Genomic DNA, 15770 nt, shown 5'->3' on the forward strand with positions numbered 1-15770 from the left:
GGCAAAATTGAAATAAAGTGAAAGTTTTGGGGTAAAACTTACAAAGCCGATGGGCCGTCAAATCTGTAGCGTCTCACACATCCCCCGTCTTCTGCCAGCCGTTGGATCAGGTTTAAGTCCTGCCCAGGGTTTCTCGTCTCGCGTTCTTCACGCAGCATCTCGTCCTCTACGGCTTTTCTTCACAGCCGTTCGCTGAGGGCAAACATCTCGTCGGTCTCTCATCTCCATTTTTCGTAGCGCCGCTCGTCCTTCCTCCGCTCCACTGCCGCTATCAGCGACCGGGTGGCAGACTAGCGGGCGAGCTCGCCGGTAGGTCCTCCCCGTTTTACTCCCTCTCGGGTTTGGCCTCGAGCTGTGGCGCGAAATTGACGAGCTTCCGGCCGTTTTTGTGTAGGGGAAGAAGCAGCGGTCGGTGACGTATTCAACGTTGTCGGAAGCTGTGAGGCTGGGACCGTGAGGTGCGTGGAGTTGTCTCTGTAGAGGGTTTGTCAGGTAAAATTGGATTGCTGTTCCTCTTCAAAATCTGCCATTCGAGCTTGTTGCCGTTAGAGGTTGCATGTTAGGAGGCGAGCAAAAACATTGTTGATGCCGTTCAATTTGCGATTCAGTTTGAGATAAGCTACTGCTAATCGTTTTTGGTTGGAAACGGGTTGATTGAAACAGAGCCGTCCAATTCGAGATCGAATGTAGCAATAGTAAGTGGCTTAAGAGCGTTCGCATGTATTTGTAGCTTATCGCTATGGAAGATGTTCATTTATTAGAGAAATTGGAAAGTGGTTCGTGTTCTTGGACTTTTTGCAGCTACTGTTATGTCAAAAATTTCAATTTTGTTGTGAATTAAAAAATAACTTAGTCACTTTTACAAATTCCCATACTTTTTTTTTTATAGTTTTTATCACAGTTTTCACATTATTGGTTTTTTTCTGCTGATCTGCTTAACAAGTTTGGTTTTTTCTGCTTTTAAATCCTTGAGCCAGCTGGAAGAAATATGGCATTTTCATGAACAAACGAGTGTTATGTCTAACTGTTTAAACCTATTTCAGTAAAATAATTACCCACTATGCACGGATATTGGATGTGTAGGTAATGCAGGCACAACACATTCTTTGTAGCGTAGCGCACAATGTTTCACTGTGTTATTAGAATAATGCCTTTTTTCTCTTGGTACTTGTGGGAATTGGTCATTCCTAATGCAGTAGAGTGCTTTTCCTTGAATAAGGTAGTCTAGTGGATCTCATGTAGAGAGCTTGATACACTGGCTATGTGGTACTGGGCAAAATACTCAACTGACAATATCATCTTTTTCAGATGCAAATATTCGATCTTTAAACTTTTCGTCGAACATCTGAGTTAAAGCTCTAATTTTTCCCTTGCATCAATGCGTCCCTGCTGTAGCTAGTCTAAGAAACTCATTGAGATGCTGCAAGATGCTTCCGTAGTGGTCCAATTTTTTCCTCTTGTTGACAAGTCTTTACATGAGGCTTGAGTAATTAACTATAGTGATTACCAAATTATTTTTTTCATTCTCAAACACCATTTCCACTTTAGAGCATTTCTTATTTCTTCCTCAACTGCAGTAAATCTCTCTTTCAATTATTAATTGTCTGCATTCCTTAACTTCAAGCTTCTCTCTTCACTCAAGATCAAGGTTGATTGTGACGATGAGTTGCTTTTGTGCTTCAGCAATTTTTTTTTTTTCGTTTATTCTATATTAGTCATATAAGATGTTTTTTCTCCCTTCATTTTGGTATTCTAGGAGAAGATGGTAGAGTGGGTTTGGTAATTACATGCATTATAGAAGGAGCCCTATCCTTTTGTCTCCCCGTATTTATTTTCGGTGAGTTGTTTCATGTTCTTTTCTTTTCTTTTTCTTATTTTCTTTTGCATCTGATTGTTTGGTTTGGATGATGATACATTTACTCGATGAACCTCATATCATGGTATAATATGTAATCTTGACTGGTTTTACCACACAGAAATGTTTTCTTGTTGGCTAAGATGAAAAATGGAATTTGCTGAATATAAACTCTATATTTTATAAAGCCCCATGGTAAAGTCATTAAAGCCCATTTATTTTTAAAGGAAACAAAATTGGAGGGCCGCTAAAAAATAAATTAGCATCAAACTATAGTTGTCTTAATAAAAGATGATCAAGCTGTTATGAAGACCTATAAAGGTTATCTTTCCTTCCCAAATATCTACTCATCATGTTCCCCCCACTCACTACTTTCTGCATGTTCCTCTTCATTTTTCATCTAAGAGATGGACTTTCTGAACTCGCCTTCATCTTCTATTGTATCTTCAGTCTGTCTTTAGTTGTAAGCTTTTCATATTGAGGAATTGAGTGGTCATGGTAGTGTGTGTGGTGTTTGCTTAAAGGATATAAATCTCCTTTTGTTTGTCATAAAATAGGTTGACAGGAAAGTGCAAAGCTCTTTTAGCTTTAGCTTTTTGGCAATTTTTCTTGTTTTATTAAGTTGTATATTTTGAAAATCACTCTCATGTTTAATGTTGCCTAATTATTCCTGCCAATTTTTCAATTTTGTTTGTCCAGTCTCTGTAAAATTTATCCTTTTTTATGTTGTATGTATTGAAATTCACTCTGATGGTTGCTGATGCCAAATTGTTTGCATTTTCTCTTTTAGTTTTCATTTCTGTGTGGATCTCTCTCTCGCTCTCTCTCCATAGACACTAATATAGTGGCGTCTTTACTAGAGCACCATGTACAAGCCACTGTTCTTTTCCAATGACCGATTCTCTCTCTCTCTCTCTCTCTCTCTCTCTCTCTCTCTCTCTCTCTCTCTGCTTTTCAAGTTGACATGTTTCTTCTGTTTCTTCATTAGGCCTGATTCTTGTGGACTACCAGGCTATTTTGTGTTTTCCATTTGAAGAGCATTTTAGAACCTGAATTACTTAATCTAATTTGCCATGTAAACTGTATAGGTTCTCTCGTTTTATTGGGATGGCTACTGAGGGAGGGAAAAGCTTCGCAAGAAGGGATCGTCTGTTGGAGATTGAGGCTACGGTGCGAACCTGGTGGATAGAAAAGGATGTTTTCAGGGCTGAATCTTGTGAAAAACCTCCTGAACAGGGTGAAAAGTTTTTTGGCAATTTTCCTTTTCCATATATGAATGGGTTTCTGCATCTTGGACATGCATTTTCGCTTTCAAAGCTCGAATTTGCTGCAGCCTATCACAGACTAAGAGGGGCAAATGTGCTTTTGCCATTTGCTTTTCACTGCACTGGTATGCCCATCAAGGCATCGGCTGACAAACTTGCCAGGGAGATCCAACAGTTCGGTGATCCTCCAGCATTTCCAAGTGAAGTAGAGAATCAGGTCAACCAAGAATTGGAAACAACGGACCAAAATGCATCTGAACCAGGCATGAAAGATAAGTTCAAGGGGAAGAAATCTAAGGCTGCATCAAAATCGGGTGGGCAGATGTATCAGTGGGAGATTATGCGTAGTCTTGGCCTCTCAGATAGTGAAATATCAAAATTTCAGGATCCTTATAACTGGTTGAGTTTCTTTCCTCCATTTGCTGTGGATGATCTCAAGGCTTTTGGGTTGAGTTGTGATTGGAGACGTTCCTTCATCACCACAGATATGAACCCGTTTTTTGACTCCTTTGTGAGGTGGCAGATGAGGAAGTTGAAATCTATGGGTAAAATTGTGAAAGATCTGCGGTACACAATTTACTCTCCTCTAGATGGCCAACCATGTGCAGATCATGACCGGGCAACTGGTGAAGGAGTTCAGCCTCAGGATTACACTCTTATCAAGATGGAGGTAGTTCCGCCATTTCCACCAAAAATGGGAGTTTTAGAAGGGAAAAGAGTGTTCCTGGCTGCTGCAACTTTGAGACCGGAGACCATGTATGGGCAAACAAATGCATGGGTATTGCCAGAAGGAAAATACGGAGCTTTTGAAATCAATGATACTGATGTGTTCATTGTTGCACAGAGGGCAGCCCTTAACTTGGCCTACCAGAGATTCTCCAAGATTCCAGAGAAGCCTACTTGCTTGGTAGAGCTGACTGGTTATGATCTTATTGGTCTTCCCTTGAAGTCGCCACTTTCATTTAATGAGATTATCCATGCTTTACCGATGTTGACTATCCTTATGGACAAAGGAACAGGGATTGTGACCAGTGTACCCAGTGATGCTCCTGACGATTACATGGCGTTGCATGATTTGAAAGCAAAGCCAGGTCTCAGGGAGAAGTTCGGTGTGAAGGATGACTGGGTATTGCCCTTTGAGATTGTGCCAATCATTAATATTCCAGAATATGGAGATAAAGCTGCGGAAAAAGTCTGCAAAGATATGAAAATTAAGAGTCAGAATGAAAAAGATAAGCTTGCAGAAGCAAAGCAGAAGACATATTTGAAAGGATTTACTGAAGGAACTATGCTTGTGGGGGAATATGCAGGAATGAAAGTGCAAGAAGCAAAGCCATTGATCAGAAGCATGCTTATAGAGACTGGACAGGCCATTATGTACAGTGAACCTGAAAAAAGGGTCATGTCGAGGTCAGGTGATGAATGTGTTGTTGCTCTTACAGATCAGTGGTACATCACTTATGGGGAATCTGAATGGAAGAAGTTGGCTGAGGAATGCCTATCTAACATGAATCTGTATTCTGATGAGACACGACACGGCTTTGAGCATACATTGAGCTGGCTTAACCAGTGGGCTTGCTCACGATCTTTTGGCCTTGGCACTCGCATCCCTTGGGACGAGCAATTCCTTGTGGAGTCATTATCCGACTCTACTATTTACATGGCTTACTACACGATAGCCCACCTCTTACATGAAAATGACATGTGTGGTTCTAGCACTTCAATGAAACCTGAACAAATGACCGATGAGGTGTGGGAGTTTGTTTTCTGTGGTGGTCCATACCCTCAATCATCCGATATTCCATCATCTTTGCTTAACCAGATGAAGCAGGAGTTTGAATATTGGTATCCTTTTGACCTAAGAGTATCTGGCAAGGACCTCATCCAGAATCATTTGACATTCTGCATTTACAATCACACAGCAATCATGTCTAAGCGACATTGGCCTCGTGGATTCAGGTGCAACGGCCACCTCATGCTCAATTCTGAAAAGATGTCGAAGTCTACAGGGAATTTCAAAACATTGCGCCAGTCCATTGAGGAATTTTCTGCAGATGCCACACGGTTTTCTCTGGCTGATGCTGGTGACGGTGTTGATGATGCCAACTTTGTGTCTGAGACCGCAAATGCTGCAATTTTGAGGCTTACGAAGGAACTTTCATGGATGGAAGAAGTTCTCGATGTAGAATCCTCTTTGAGGACTGGTCAGGCATCTACTTATGCAGATAGAGTTTTTGCAAATGAAATGAATATTGCTGTCAAACTGACTGAGCAGCATTACCAGGATTATATGTTCCGTGAAGCTCTAAAGTCTGGCTTTTATGATCTTCAGGCTGCAAGAGATGAATACAGACTGTCTTGTGGTACCGGTGGCATGAACCGAGATCTGCTCTGGAGGTTTATGGATGTGCAAACACGGCTTATCGCTCCTATTTGTCCTCATTATGCAGAGTATGTGTGGAGGGTACTTCTCAAAAAGGATGGTTTCGTGGTGAAAGCGGGCTGGCCTCTTGCCGAGTTTCCGGATCTAACACTCAAGAGTGCTAATAAGTATCTGCAAGACTCGATTGTCTTGATGAGGAAGCTGCTTCAGAAACAGATTTTTGGCTCGAAGAAGGCAAATAAGGGAGCCCCAGTGACCCCACTAACTGAAGAAAAGCTGAGAGGTTTGATTTACGTAAACGAGCAGTATGATGGATGGAAAGCTGAGTGCCTAAGGATACTGCAGAACAAGTACAACAGGACAACACGTTCCTTTGCACCCGATGGCGAGATAATGGATGCTTTGAAGCAGAGCAGCGTAGGCCAGTCCAGCGATTTCAAGAAAATCCAAAAGCTTTGCATGCCCTTTTTGAAGTACAAGAAAGATGAAGCAATAACTCTTGGTGCTCAAGCACTGGATCTGAAGCTTCCCTTTGGAGAGATTGAAGTTCTTCAAGAAAATCTGGACTTAATCAGAAGGCAGCTTGGTCTTGAAGAAGTGGAAGTTTTGTCGGCGACGGACCCCAATGCTCTAACAATGGCTGGTAATCTTGTCTCGCTGCTGCAACAGAATCCGCCAACTCCTGGAAATCCTACCGCCATCTTTTTGGCTAGATAAAGCCGCGCTTTGAATATTGTGATACAATGTTAGATTGAGCAGTTCCAATTTGTTTTAAAGTAGTGATGGATTGGGATTTGAATATTTGTGTTTTATGCATTTACAAGAGAAAATCATAGGTTCTGAACTTCCCCCTCCTCTTTTTGTATTGGGTTTATTGATTTTCCCTTGGTATAAACTACATACTCATAGTTCTGATGGTTGTCCTTATTATCCTCAAACAGCAATGCGACCGAAATTTCTCCATGATTGTAGTTTGCCATCTCTCTCTCTCTCTCTCTCCAAACACCCAAGTTCTTTTTTTTGGATTAAAAAAAAACACAAACCTAATTCGCAAGTTTTTTTCACTGAAGCGATGGATTTTCCCAAGCTTTCGGTGTTTTGAGTCCTCTTTGTCTAAAAGGTCTCACGCGCTTCGCGGCATGTCTACATTAAGTCTGCTGGTGACACCAAAGGTCCGAGGCTGACGAGCTCGTTCGTCGTTGTATTAGAAGTCGGAAAGTTTTTTCACAAGAGGGTCAAATGCCAAAGGCTCATGGTAGTAAAGCTTACAATATTTGTGGTGAGAAAAAGAGTAATTATAGATTATTTTTGTTTTCTCATACAACGATAAATTGGGGGTGGGCATGATATTATGGGAATTGACGTTCTTGGTTTAATAAAGACAACAATTAATTTTGACCGATTTTGACACGAACTAGCTTATGTGGAAGTCTAGTTAGCGTCGATTGTCCTCCAACCGTCCTTCGTATCACAACCAACGCTAATGTAGTTTTTTATCATTAATTTTCTTGTTCTTTCTCCTTTTTTTTTTTCTTCTTTTCTTTGTTTCTTTTTTATTCCAACCTAGGCTGGCAAGATAGATGATATATACATTATCTTATTTTGATAGATGTCATAATCAGAAGTGTATGAAAAATGTTGAAAAGTGGACACTAGCAAACAAAATTTTATAGAGCTAAAATTGTGCCTCATCACCTTTATCAAAAGGGAACACACGAGGGGAGGGAAATAACGGACTGAGATGAATGAACTAATATAGGCGGTGAGATAGAGGATATGCAGTTGTCGTTAGTGTATGTGAGTTCCTCAAGTGCTAGCTAGATGCTACGATAGAAAATATCAAATTACGTTGGAAACTACAAATAATGTCTCTGGGCATAACGCTGACCATCGTATATATAGCCAAGTTGATTGAAAAAGACATACAAGATTCAAAGGCAACAAAATGGCCAGATTTCAAAGAATTGCTGCCACGACAAGTGTGATGATTCTTTTGATTTGCAACGATGGGAGAAGTGATCCGGGCACGAAATACGTGAGCAGCACATGCAATGGAGAAAGGTACGGGGTATGGAGTGGCTATGATACTACAGTCAGCAACGTCGAGGCTTGTTTGATTAAGAAGACACCGTATATGGGCTACAATTCATATTGCCATTCCTATGGCCCTCATGACGACACTCCCAAACCTGGTCCCGATGCCTGTTACGGCCACGCGGCGTGCAATGGGAAGATTTCGGCATCCGATTGGCGCTGACTGTCTGACGGGGGCGCAGGAATGGATCTATTATAACTGCAGCACCAGCATCGGGGTTCAGGTCCAGTTCACGGATTGCAGGATGAGATACGAGCATTATCCGTCTGGCGGATAGAGGTAAGCTCCCTCGTCCTCATACGTATGGATGGCTTTGTCCCCCAAATGGGAGAGGTGAGCAGTTATGCACTTTCATACATAGAAATAAGACTCTATGATTGTATTATTTTTAATTGGGAAGTCGTCATGAGTAGGTGGTATTGTCATCGTGATTCTTGCTCTAATAGGGCGTGCCAATGCAATTGTTTCCGTCCTTTTGGTACCCGCAATTAAATTTGAAATCCCCAGTTAAGACAATCGCCGTTTCAACCAATAGGGAAACCAATTTGTGTTTGAAGTCACAACCTTAAAACCCTAATAAGCATCGTTCCCGGCAATAAAAGAAAAATGCATGTGAAAAGGGTCAGCAGTTATGCCTCCATTCACGTCTGAAGAATGGTTTATGTCACAAGTATGAAAAAGAAAAAAAAAAAACCGTATAAGTGAGAATCCACACTACACCTCAAACCTTGATCAATCTGAGGTAGCCCGGTTTGCGACCACGAAACAACCTTGACACAAGGTCGCGATTCTTGTCGTGATCGAAATGAACGTTACGAAAAGCCAAGTGCATGGATGGTCACAAGTGTATCTAACTTTCTCAAGCCCAAGCAAAATTAATCAATTATATTTTCCAGCCAAATGATTGGCGATAAGTTAGAGTTCAACTTCGATAGAGTTCGACCAAAAAAAAAAAAAAAACTTCGATAGAGTTAAGGAAGCATTCCGAATATGTGGTTAGTGCCAGTGATTTAAAATCAATAGAATAGAAGAACAGAAAAAGGAAAATAATGGCAGTAGGATTTAGCTGACTAATGTAATTTGGCTATTTATGGAGATAATTACAAGAAGAATGACTTTAAGATAGCTAAGCGTTGAGTTGCTACAGACACAAAAACAAGGCAACAAATGGGCGCATAACAAGTGCGGTGCTTTTGATTTGCAATGTTGCTAGCAGTAAAATCACTTTTTTTTTATACTTTTATTTGATTTTTTTTTTTAAATTTTATTTGGGGTGAAACACTAAATAAAACCACTTAAAATGTTCAAATTTGGACATGTAAAACGATAGTTTCTATTAATTTTTTGGAACCTGATGCCAATCTTTTTTTTTTTTTTTCCATTGTTGGAAAAGTCGTAATCAAAAGGGAAAAAAGGTCGGTAACTGCACGCTAACAAACATGTCTCATAGAACTAGGCTTCGCTTGTTTGGGGAAAAGCGAAACAAAACGGAACCCTAAAGTTGAAAGCATTGGCATAGAAGAGAACGAACCAAATCTTAACTAGAATTTTCTTTTCTTTTAATATATGGGGGGTATAAAAGGATAGGTAAATAGTATGGCTAATACTAAAGGTCGGTGATGTAATGAATAATCCGAGTCAAGCAATCTTAGAATAACTAACCCAATATTTCATAAACCAGTGCAGTCTCAATATGGGAGGCAGAAAAGTCAAAAAAGAGACTCAAAATTTGGCAAGATCAAAATTGGTTGTCCACAAGTAAAAGTATAAATAAGAATTGTTAGATTTATTGCGTATCCGAATGAATATAAAAAGGGAACCTTTCCTTTTAACTAGCGAAGGCATCTAAAATAATGAAAGGCGGTCTTTTACTTGGCTGTCATGGTCATGGCTAAATTTGCTTTCATGGGAATGGATTAAATAAAGACTTAGCACAGCTCCTCTTTCTCTCTTGATCCACTTGTAGGGAATACAAGAAAACAAAAAAGAAGAATATCATCGGTTCTCGGGCCGACTAAGGAACCGGACCGGATTGAGACCGGGTGGGCTAGTTCTTGGTTCCACAAATTGGGAATCAACTCTGCCTGGTTCGGTTCTAGGTTTTAGGATGTGAATCGACCCACTCTGGAATTGATTATCCTTATTAGCTGTCTTACATGGCACAACCGGCGCCGACGTGAATAATTTTGATTTTTTTTTTAATTTCAAATTTTTGATATTTTACTTTTATTTTATTTTCTTTTTATTTTCGAATTCTGAGTCGGCAAGGTCGCTTGCCCATCTTCATCGACCGCAGGTGAGGGCGTGCCTTCGTCAACCAACATTTGTCCATGATGGCAAGAACCAAGGAAGGATCGTTTAAGATCATTGAATTTTAATCACCATATCTCCTGAAGATCTCCCTAATGAACATCGTTTTCAGTGAAAAGGTGGTACATCATATACTCATGGCATTAAAACCCACAAATTAATGATGGATTATATCACCCGTACAAAGTGTTTATGACACTGATGGTGTATTATCTAATTTTCCTTCTCGAATATGTAACTCCTTAATCTATTCTAATGAAAGAGCTAGAATCCTACTGAAGGGTACGTACTTCTTCGCATACCTAGTCCTAAAGGATTACTTGATTTTCATTACTGACGAGTTTAATTACCATATGTAAGAAGAAATATCAATATTTCTTGGCTTTTGATATAGACAAAAACCGTACAGAATGGTACTTTAAATCGTACGGTCCATTATATTTATTTGCATGAGAATTTCTCTTTTTAAAGCCCCCAAAGCTAATTGTCTTATTAATATTCACCTAACAAAAATCCTAATTTGATTAGAGTTCCTGAGTTCTCCGTAAGCGAATTACGAATGAATCTATTAGCAGAACATTAGTACTATCTAACGACTAATCACTGGAGCAATTAAGATTAACTTTTTATTTCACTCTAGAAAAAAGAAATTGTGTAATAAGAAGTGGGGGGAAAAAAGGAAAATGACCATGAAGCCCCAGTTGGTGCAAGAAAGCTGGGTTTTTAGATGCTTCGGTGATTCTCAGTCTAGAACTGTCGAAGGTTGAAAGTCATGGTTCGAATGTTACAGTCCGATTTGCATGACGTGCTCCTTCAATGTTATTTTCTCCTTTTGATTAGATTAGTAATTTGGGACAATCGCCTTTTTGATGACATTAAAACTGGTGACTTTTACGCACTTAAGATTGTCAACATTAAAAAATTCATTTTTTTAAAATTTATTAAGGAAGTTTTGTGGTTTGGCTAATTTTCACAAAGTTTCCTTGAGGATTAGGCATTAAAACTTTTGTGTAATTGAAAATTTGTCACTGAATGTCATTCATTTACTACCAAACATAGAATGGTGGTTCCTGTCGATAGGTTTGACAATACAATCGGGAAGAGTCTAATTATCATCAAGTTGTCTTTTAAGTGAACGAATTAGAAAGCCATTTTTCATATAATTAACACATTAAGTGAATTTCTCTCTTACTTGAATCTTCCAAGCGAATATGATGAATAGGGTTGTCGGAGAAACTCAAATTCATTAACCACTGAGCTTTTCTTTTGATGACCTAGGGATACGAGCGTAGAGACCCGTTTATCCAAAGGCTTACGAAACACCCTCAAAGCCCCATGAATTGGTTAAGTTCGGTTACGTTAGCCCGTGCATGTAGCCATGATCCTAAGTAGTTTCCACGTAATTGATGAGATTTAAATAGATGACCTCCGACTCTTTAACCTGAAAATTTTACCGACAACACTCCGACCAATTTCGCCAACTTAAGGGGAAATGAGGTTATGGCTGAATTTTTCATTTTCAGCACCAGATAGGATTATCAAATAGGCCCTAAGTTTGTAGCGAAAGCTACAGCCTGCTTGGCTGCAATTAAGATTGCATATAACAACCACTAGTATCACATCATCATTGGTGAGATTACAAGGTTAGAATTTATATTCGGGCGTCTTCGCGCACTCACAAAAAACTACGAAGAGTTTCCACCGTACACTTGGTTTTTCTCCTTCTAATCATCTTCCTCGTATGTATGCATATACCTAGGGAAACACGGCGCAAACGATTGGCAAAATGCTCGTTTGAATCGTCATAGTTAATCGGGTATTAGATCCTTATAGAATATATCCCGACTACAGATCGTTAGTCTTGAATTCTGCGAGCTCGCCGAGCTCTTTCACCTCCTTCGCCAGCCCCTCCAGCTTCTCCACTATCTCTGCGAGCAAAAACACGAAGGTCGAGACGGCGAGGTCCTCGCCCAAGTTGCACACATGCCCGAGCTCGGAGGGAGACACGAGATGCCTCAGCTCATGCCTTGCCGACTTGAGCTGTGGCAAGAGTAGTGCTTCTGGTTGGCATCTTCTCATCTTCAGGAGGCTCTCCCCAAGCTCTCGGAGAGTCCACGTGAGGGATGCCGCCGCCGTCTCGCAAGGTTCCTTGATCAACTGTCTTAGATTGGCGGTCGGCTGATGACATGAACGATTGGTTCAACAAGACGAGAAACTTTCGAGAAATATGGGGTCAATGCATGGGAAGAAGAAGAAGAAGAAGAAGAAGAAGAAGAAGAAGAAGATAGTTGAGGGTTAGGTGAAGTACCTGCCTAGGAGACCGAATACAAACTTCAAGTGAAACGATGGTGGCTGCTAACTCCCTAAGAACCTCTCCAATCTGCAGATACTTGTCCCATGGATAACATAGCCCGAACTTCCCATGCCACGGTTCCCATTTCGCAAAATTCGCCTGCAATAGCATCACGAATTTGCCAAATCCTCAAGTTCGAGCGAGCGTGCTAGAGTAAGCTTGCGATGAATTGACCCAGCTACAACAGATTGCGAAATTAAAGAGGCGAAAGAAGGCTTACCAGGGTCTCGTCCTTTGCTTTCGAATGCAGAACCGATTTGCAGATTTTGAAGCTTCTGTCAGCCTCGTTTTCCTTATCCGCCACCGCCTCGAAGTACTTATCCAATAGTCCTGCCATTAAAGTCGACAGGTAATAGTCAGTCATATGTGACGTTACGAGCCCCATGCTACTAGATTTTTTAAACTCGCATCGCGAATGTAGTCACGATTTGATTACCTTCAATTGAACAGGCAAGGTGTTCGAATTTGGAGGCAGTAGATATGTGAAGATCATCGCTAGCCCAATTAGGGAGGACGAGCAAGTTCGTGAAAATGCAGATCACGAACCCCATCACAATCGTCAAGAGGCGCTGGCGGGCTATTCCCATGACCTCTCCGGCTCGTAAGCCGGACACAACCACCAGATTGAAGGTGAGGATGAAGATCATGGCACCGTAGTCGTACTTCTTCTTTATGCTAGGAACCGACCGAGCATACGTAGCCGCAGCACCTGAGATTTAGCATTTTATTGAACCATAAACAAAGCTGTTAAAACTCTCAAAATATTGCAGATGCATACTTACGTACAATAAGAGTACGTAGGACTAATGTTATGTGACTTTCTTGCTAACAAATTGTGGTACGTCGTCACGTTTATTTCAATATTCTGAACAGTCTTACCAAAGATGAAAACTGCAGTGCCGATGACAATGGCGTTCCCGACCCCGCCAATCTCTTGAGCCAAGACCGCCGCTATGCACCCCAACCCGCCACCCAGTATAGTCCCCAGCCCGCGATTCAATCCCTTGCTCAATGTCGCACCTGATAAATCATACAATCAATCTCATTAGAACCTACACCAATCAAACATCATGAGCGCGGAGTTCATCAAACACATAAGCAAAATAATGGTTACCGAACCTGCGAAGAACTCGAAGATGACGACGACTGTCATGATAGCCCACATGGCATTTTCCCCGACTCGTTCGTAGAGGGGATCGAGAAGGTAGAAAAGCGAAACCAAAACGAGCGCGACCCCGACCTTGACACTGTGCACCACTCTTCTCACATCGTGGTCGCCCTTCATTCCTCTCAGGGAACTCACGGCGACCGAGAGACTATTCTCAAGGCTCCCCTTTTTCACCGCCGTCTTCGGAGTGGCCCCTTCTCCTCCATCTTGAATCGGGACAACCACGGAAGAGCTCATCGCGCAACGCAACCCTCTCGTAACTTTCTGCACTCTTTTTCCTCTATGATGCAATGCTCACTTGGCTGACGGTGATGAGATTTTGAGTTGGTGATCGTCCATTTATATACACACAAAGCTTGGGCTCCCATGGACAAATATCCAAAGGAAAAATCAAGAAAGATAATATGACTTTATATCTCGAACTCCATAGTGGACGCAGGCCTGCATTGCACTTCTCTCCACCGGAAATAGCCCAATAACATGAATCACGGAAGCAAATTCTTCGTGTCCCCATAAATTTATCTGATTATTCGCGAAGCTTTTAGTGACAGAAACGTAGTGGAACACGCTTGCGTGGACGATTGTCTTTTCGCAACACTCACACCACACACACGAAATGTTCCAATTTGCTCAAATAGCGTCCAATCGCAATTGAGCTTTTGGTTCGAGGAGTTGGATTTCACGTTTGCCGAACTACTGCAAGTAGGGTTTCAAGATAGACCCCGCGGGAGCATTTCGGTCCATTGAGCTATGATTTTGGTCTCGCAAGCAGGGACCATGACCCGACTGACGCAACTACACTAAGGTGTTTCAAAAGATGAGCCAACTCTAAATTGCAATCGGCTTGTGTGCGCTAAGGGTTGCATGAGTGGCATGCGGTGTTGCGTCATGCGAGATGTCTTAGTACGTGCGCGATTATGTGGATTGCGCTAGTACGAAGGACCGAAGATGGAAGAGGGACATCAGAGAGTACTTGTGTGCACCAATTTTTTGTAATATCCCACATCGAAATGTTATATAATGAGTCCACTAGATTTGTCGTTTGCTTTTTCTTTGTTTGAGGTTCTTGTACCATCTTCATTGAAAATATTCATAAGTGTACAGCTAAAAGCATAACGATATGAATTGCACTTATCAATCTATGTCCGCTTCATGTAATAATCTACCAAATTAAGCGAATTTTAGTCTCGTGGTTTCGTCATCAACACTGTGAATATGCATTATGTAAGTCGCGAAAATGGAGGAAATTGACACTCCAAGATTTCTATAAATAGCATCTAGAACACACTAATGGAGGAAAAAGGGATTTGTGCACATGATTTATAATTTATCGTTCTTGATGCGGAATAGCGACCATCCAAGACTCAAATGCTTCTCCTCTATTACCTTTTGTATCACTGGCTCAATGAGACTCCCTCTCACGAATAGTGTTCTATAATTGCTCCTTACGTTAGGTTATTTGTGCATCAATGTTAAATTAAAAACTTGAGTACTATTTATAGAGCTTTCAGCTACAGACCTTCTACTTACAGGATGGGCTTTACTCGGCCTACACTAGCTAGTCTTATATTAGAGTAATTAAGAATCTTTATATTTTACTTTATTAGACAAATCCTGTAAAACGATAAATCACAATGTCACTTAATATAGCCCACCCTAGAAAAACTCTTACATTCTCCCACTTAGGCTATATTAAAAATTGTACCGTATATGTGCACCTAATGTTGGTCTAGAGATTATTCTTAACAGTAAATCCGACCCCATAAAATCTCAAACATCGAATAATAGTAGTAACTGTATCAATAGACATAGAGTCGTCCATGGTCATGAGTGCTTTTAACTATATTAATATGAATTCCATATGAAAGTGTGGCAAATAGATAACACCTCATAGAGAGAGATAATTATTCGTCATCCCCTTTGTTAGTCCACATTCTCTCTCCTTAAGTGTCACAAAACCTAATGCATCACCAGATAATTTCATTATGGTTTCAATGAACCCACATATGTCTTAGCCTCATAGTTAACTTTACTTTATGTGTAACAAGGCACATCTTTAAGGCTGATAATCGAAGCCATAACATTTAGTTAAGGTTTGCACAATACCTTGGGATTTTCATCGGGCAAATGTATTCAATATAATAACAGTACATTCATAAACACTTTATTGAGTGCAAAAGAGTTGATACATGTCTAAATGTTACAAAGTCTAAGAAACACGGATGTAAATTTTATTAGAGCAAAAACAAAATAACTCTCACTAAACAACATCTTATGATGCTTTTATCCCATGATAATAATATGTCATTCAAACACACAAGAACGAAGACATTTAGTTAGT

At 40.6% G+C, this 15770-nt stretch overlaps 2 protein-coding genes across 3 annotated transcripts; one reads left to right on the forward strand and one right to left on the reverse strand.

Annotated features, from left to right (window-relative positions):
- The first annotated feature begins 99 nt into the window (after window positions 1–99).
- On the forward strand, window positions 100–6466 carry LOC115756936 (leucine--tRNA ligase, cytoplasmic). 2 transcript variants are annotated; one of them, XM_030696921.2, is made up of 4 exons: window positions 100–309; window positions 395–492; window positions 1757–1837; window positions 2944–6466. In XM_030696921.2, exons 3-4 carry the CDS (start codon window positions 1788–1790, stop codon window positions 6218–6220), a joined length of 3327 nt encoding a protein of 1108 aa, XP_030552781.1. In that variant the 5' UTR covers window positions 100–309; window positions 395–492; window positions 1757–1787; the 3' UTR covers window positions 6221–6466. The 2 variants fall into 2 exon arrangements, with proteins under 2 accessions (XP_030552781.1, XP_030552782.1); XM_030696922.2 differs by lacking the exon at window positions 1757–1837 and having other exon boundaries at window positions 101–309.
- Window positions 6467–11621: 5155 nt separating this feature from the next.
- LOC115756947 (aluminum-activated malate transporter 12-like) lies at window positions 11622–13872 on the reverse strand. Its single transcript, XM_030696942.2, has 6 exons — window positions 13381–13872; window positions 13141–13281; window positions 12698–12970; window positions 12482–12591; window positions 12217–12360; window positions 11622–12086 (listed from the first exon to the last, which is right to left on the reverse strand). Exons 1-6 carry the CDS (start codon window positions 13664–13666, stop codon window positions 11754–11756), a joined length of 1287 nt encoding a protein of 428 aa, XP_030552802.1. The 5' UTR covers window positions 13667–13872; the 3' UTR covers window positions 11622–11753.
- Between the last annotated feature and the right edge of the window lie 1898 nt (window positions 13873–15770).

This window comes from Rhodamnia argentea, chromosome 1 (assembly GCF_020921035.1).
Source record: "Rhodamnia argentea isolate NSW1041297 chromosome 1, ASM2092103v1, whole genome shotgun sequence".
Lineage (NCBI taxonomy): Eukaryota > Viridiplantae > Streptophyta > Magnoliopsida > Myrtales > Myrtaceae > Rhodamnia > Rhodamnia argentea.

Coding starts and splice junctions, on each gene's coding strand:
- LOC115756936 (XM_030696921.2), top strand. CDS start 1,788: ATGCATTATAGAAGGAGCCCTATCCTTTTGTCTCCCCGTATTTATTTT. Junction 1,838..2,943: donor TCTCCCCGTATTTATTTTCG/GTGAGTTGTTTC, acceptor TAAACTGTATAG/GTTCTCTCGTTTTATTGGGA.
- LOC115756947 (XM_030696942.2), bottom strand. CDS start 13,666: ATGAGCTCTTCCGTGGTTGTCCCGATTCAAGATGGAGGAGAAGGGGCC. Junction 13,282..13,380: donor CATCTTCGAGTTCTTCGCAG/GTTCGGTAACCA, acceptor ATGATTTATCAG/GTGCGACATTGAGCAAGGGA. Junction 12,971..13,140: donor CACTGCAGTTTTCATCTTTG/GTAAGACTGTTC, acceptor GCTAAATCTCAG/GTGCTGCGGCTACGTATGCT.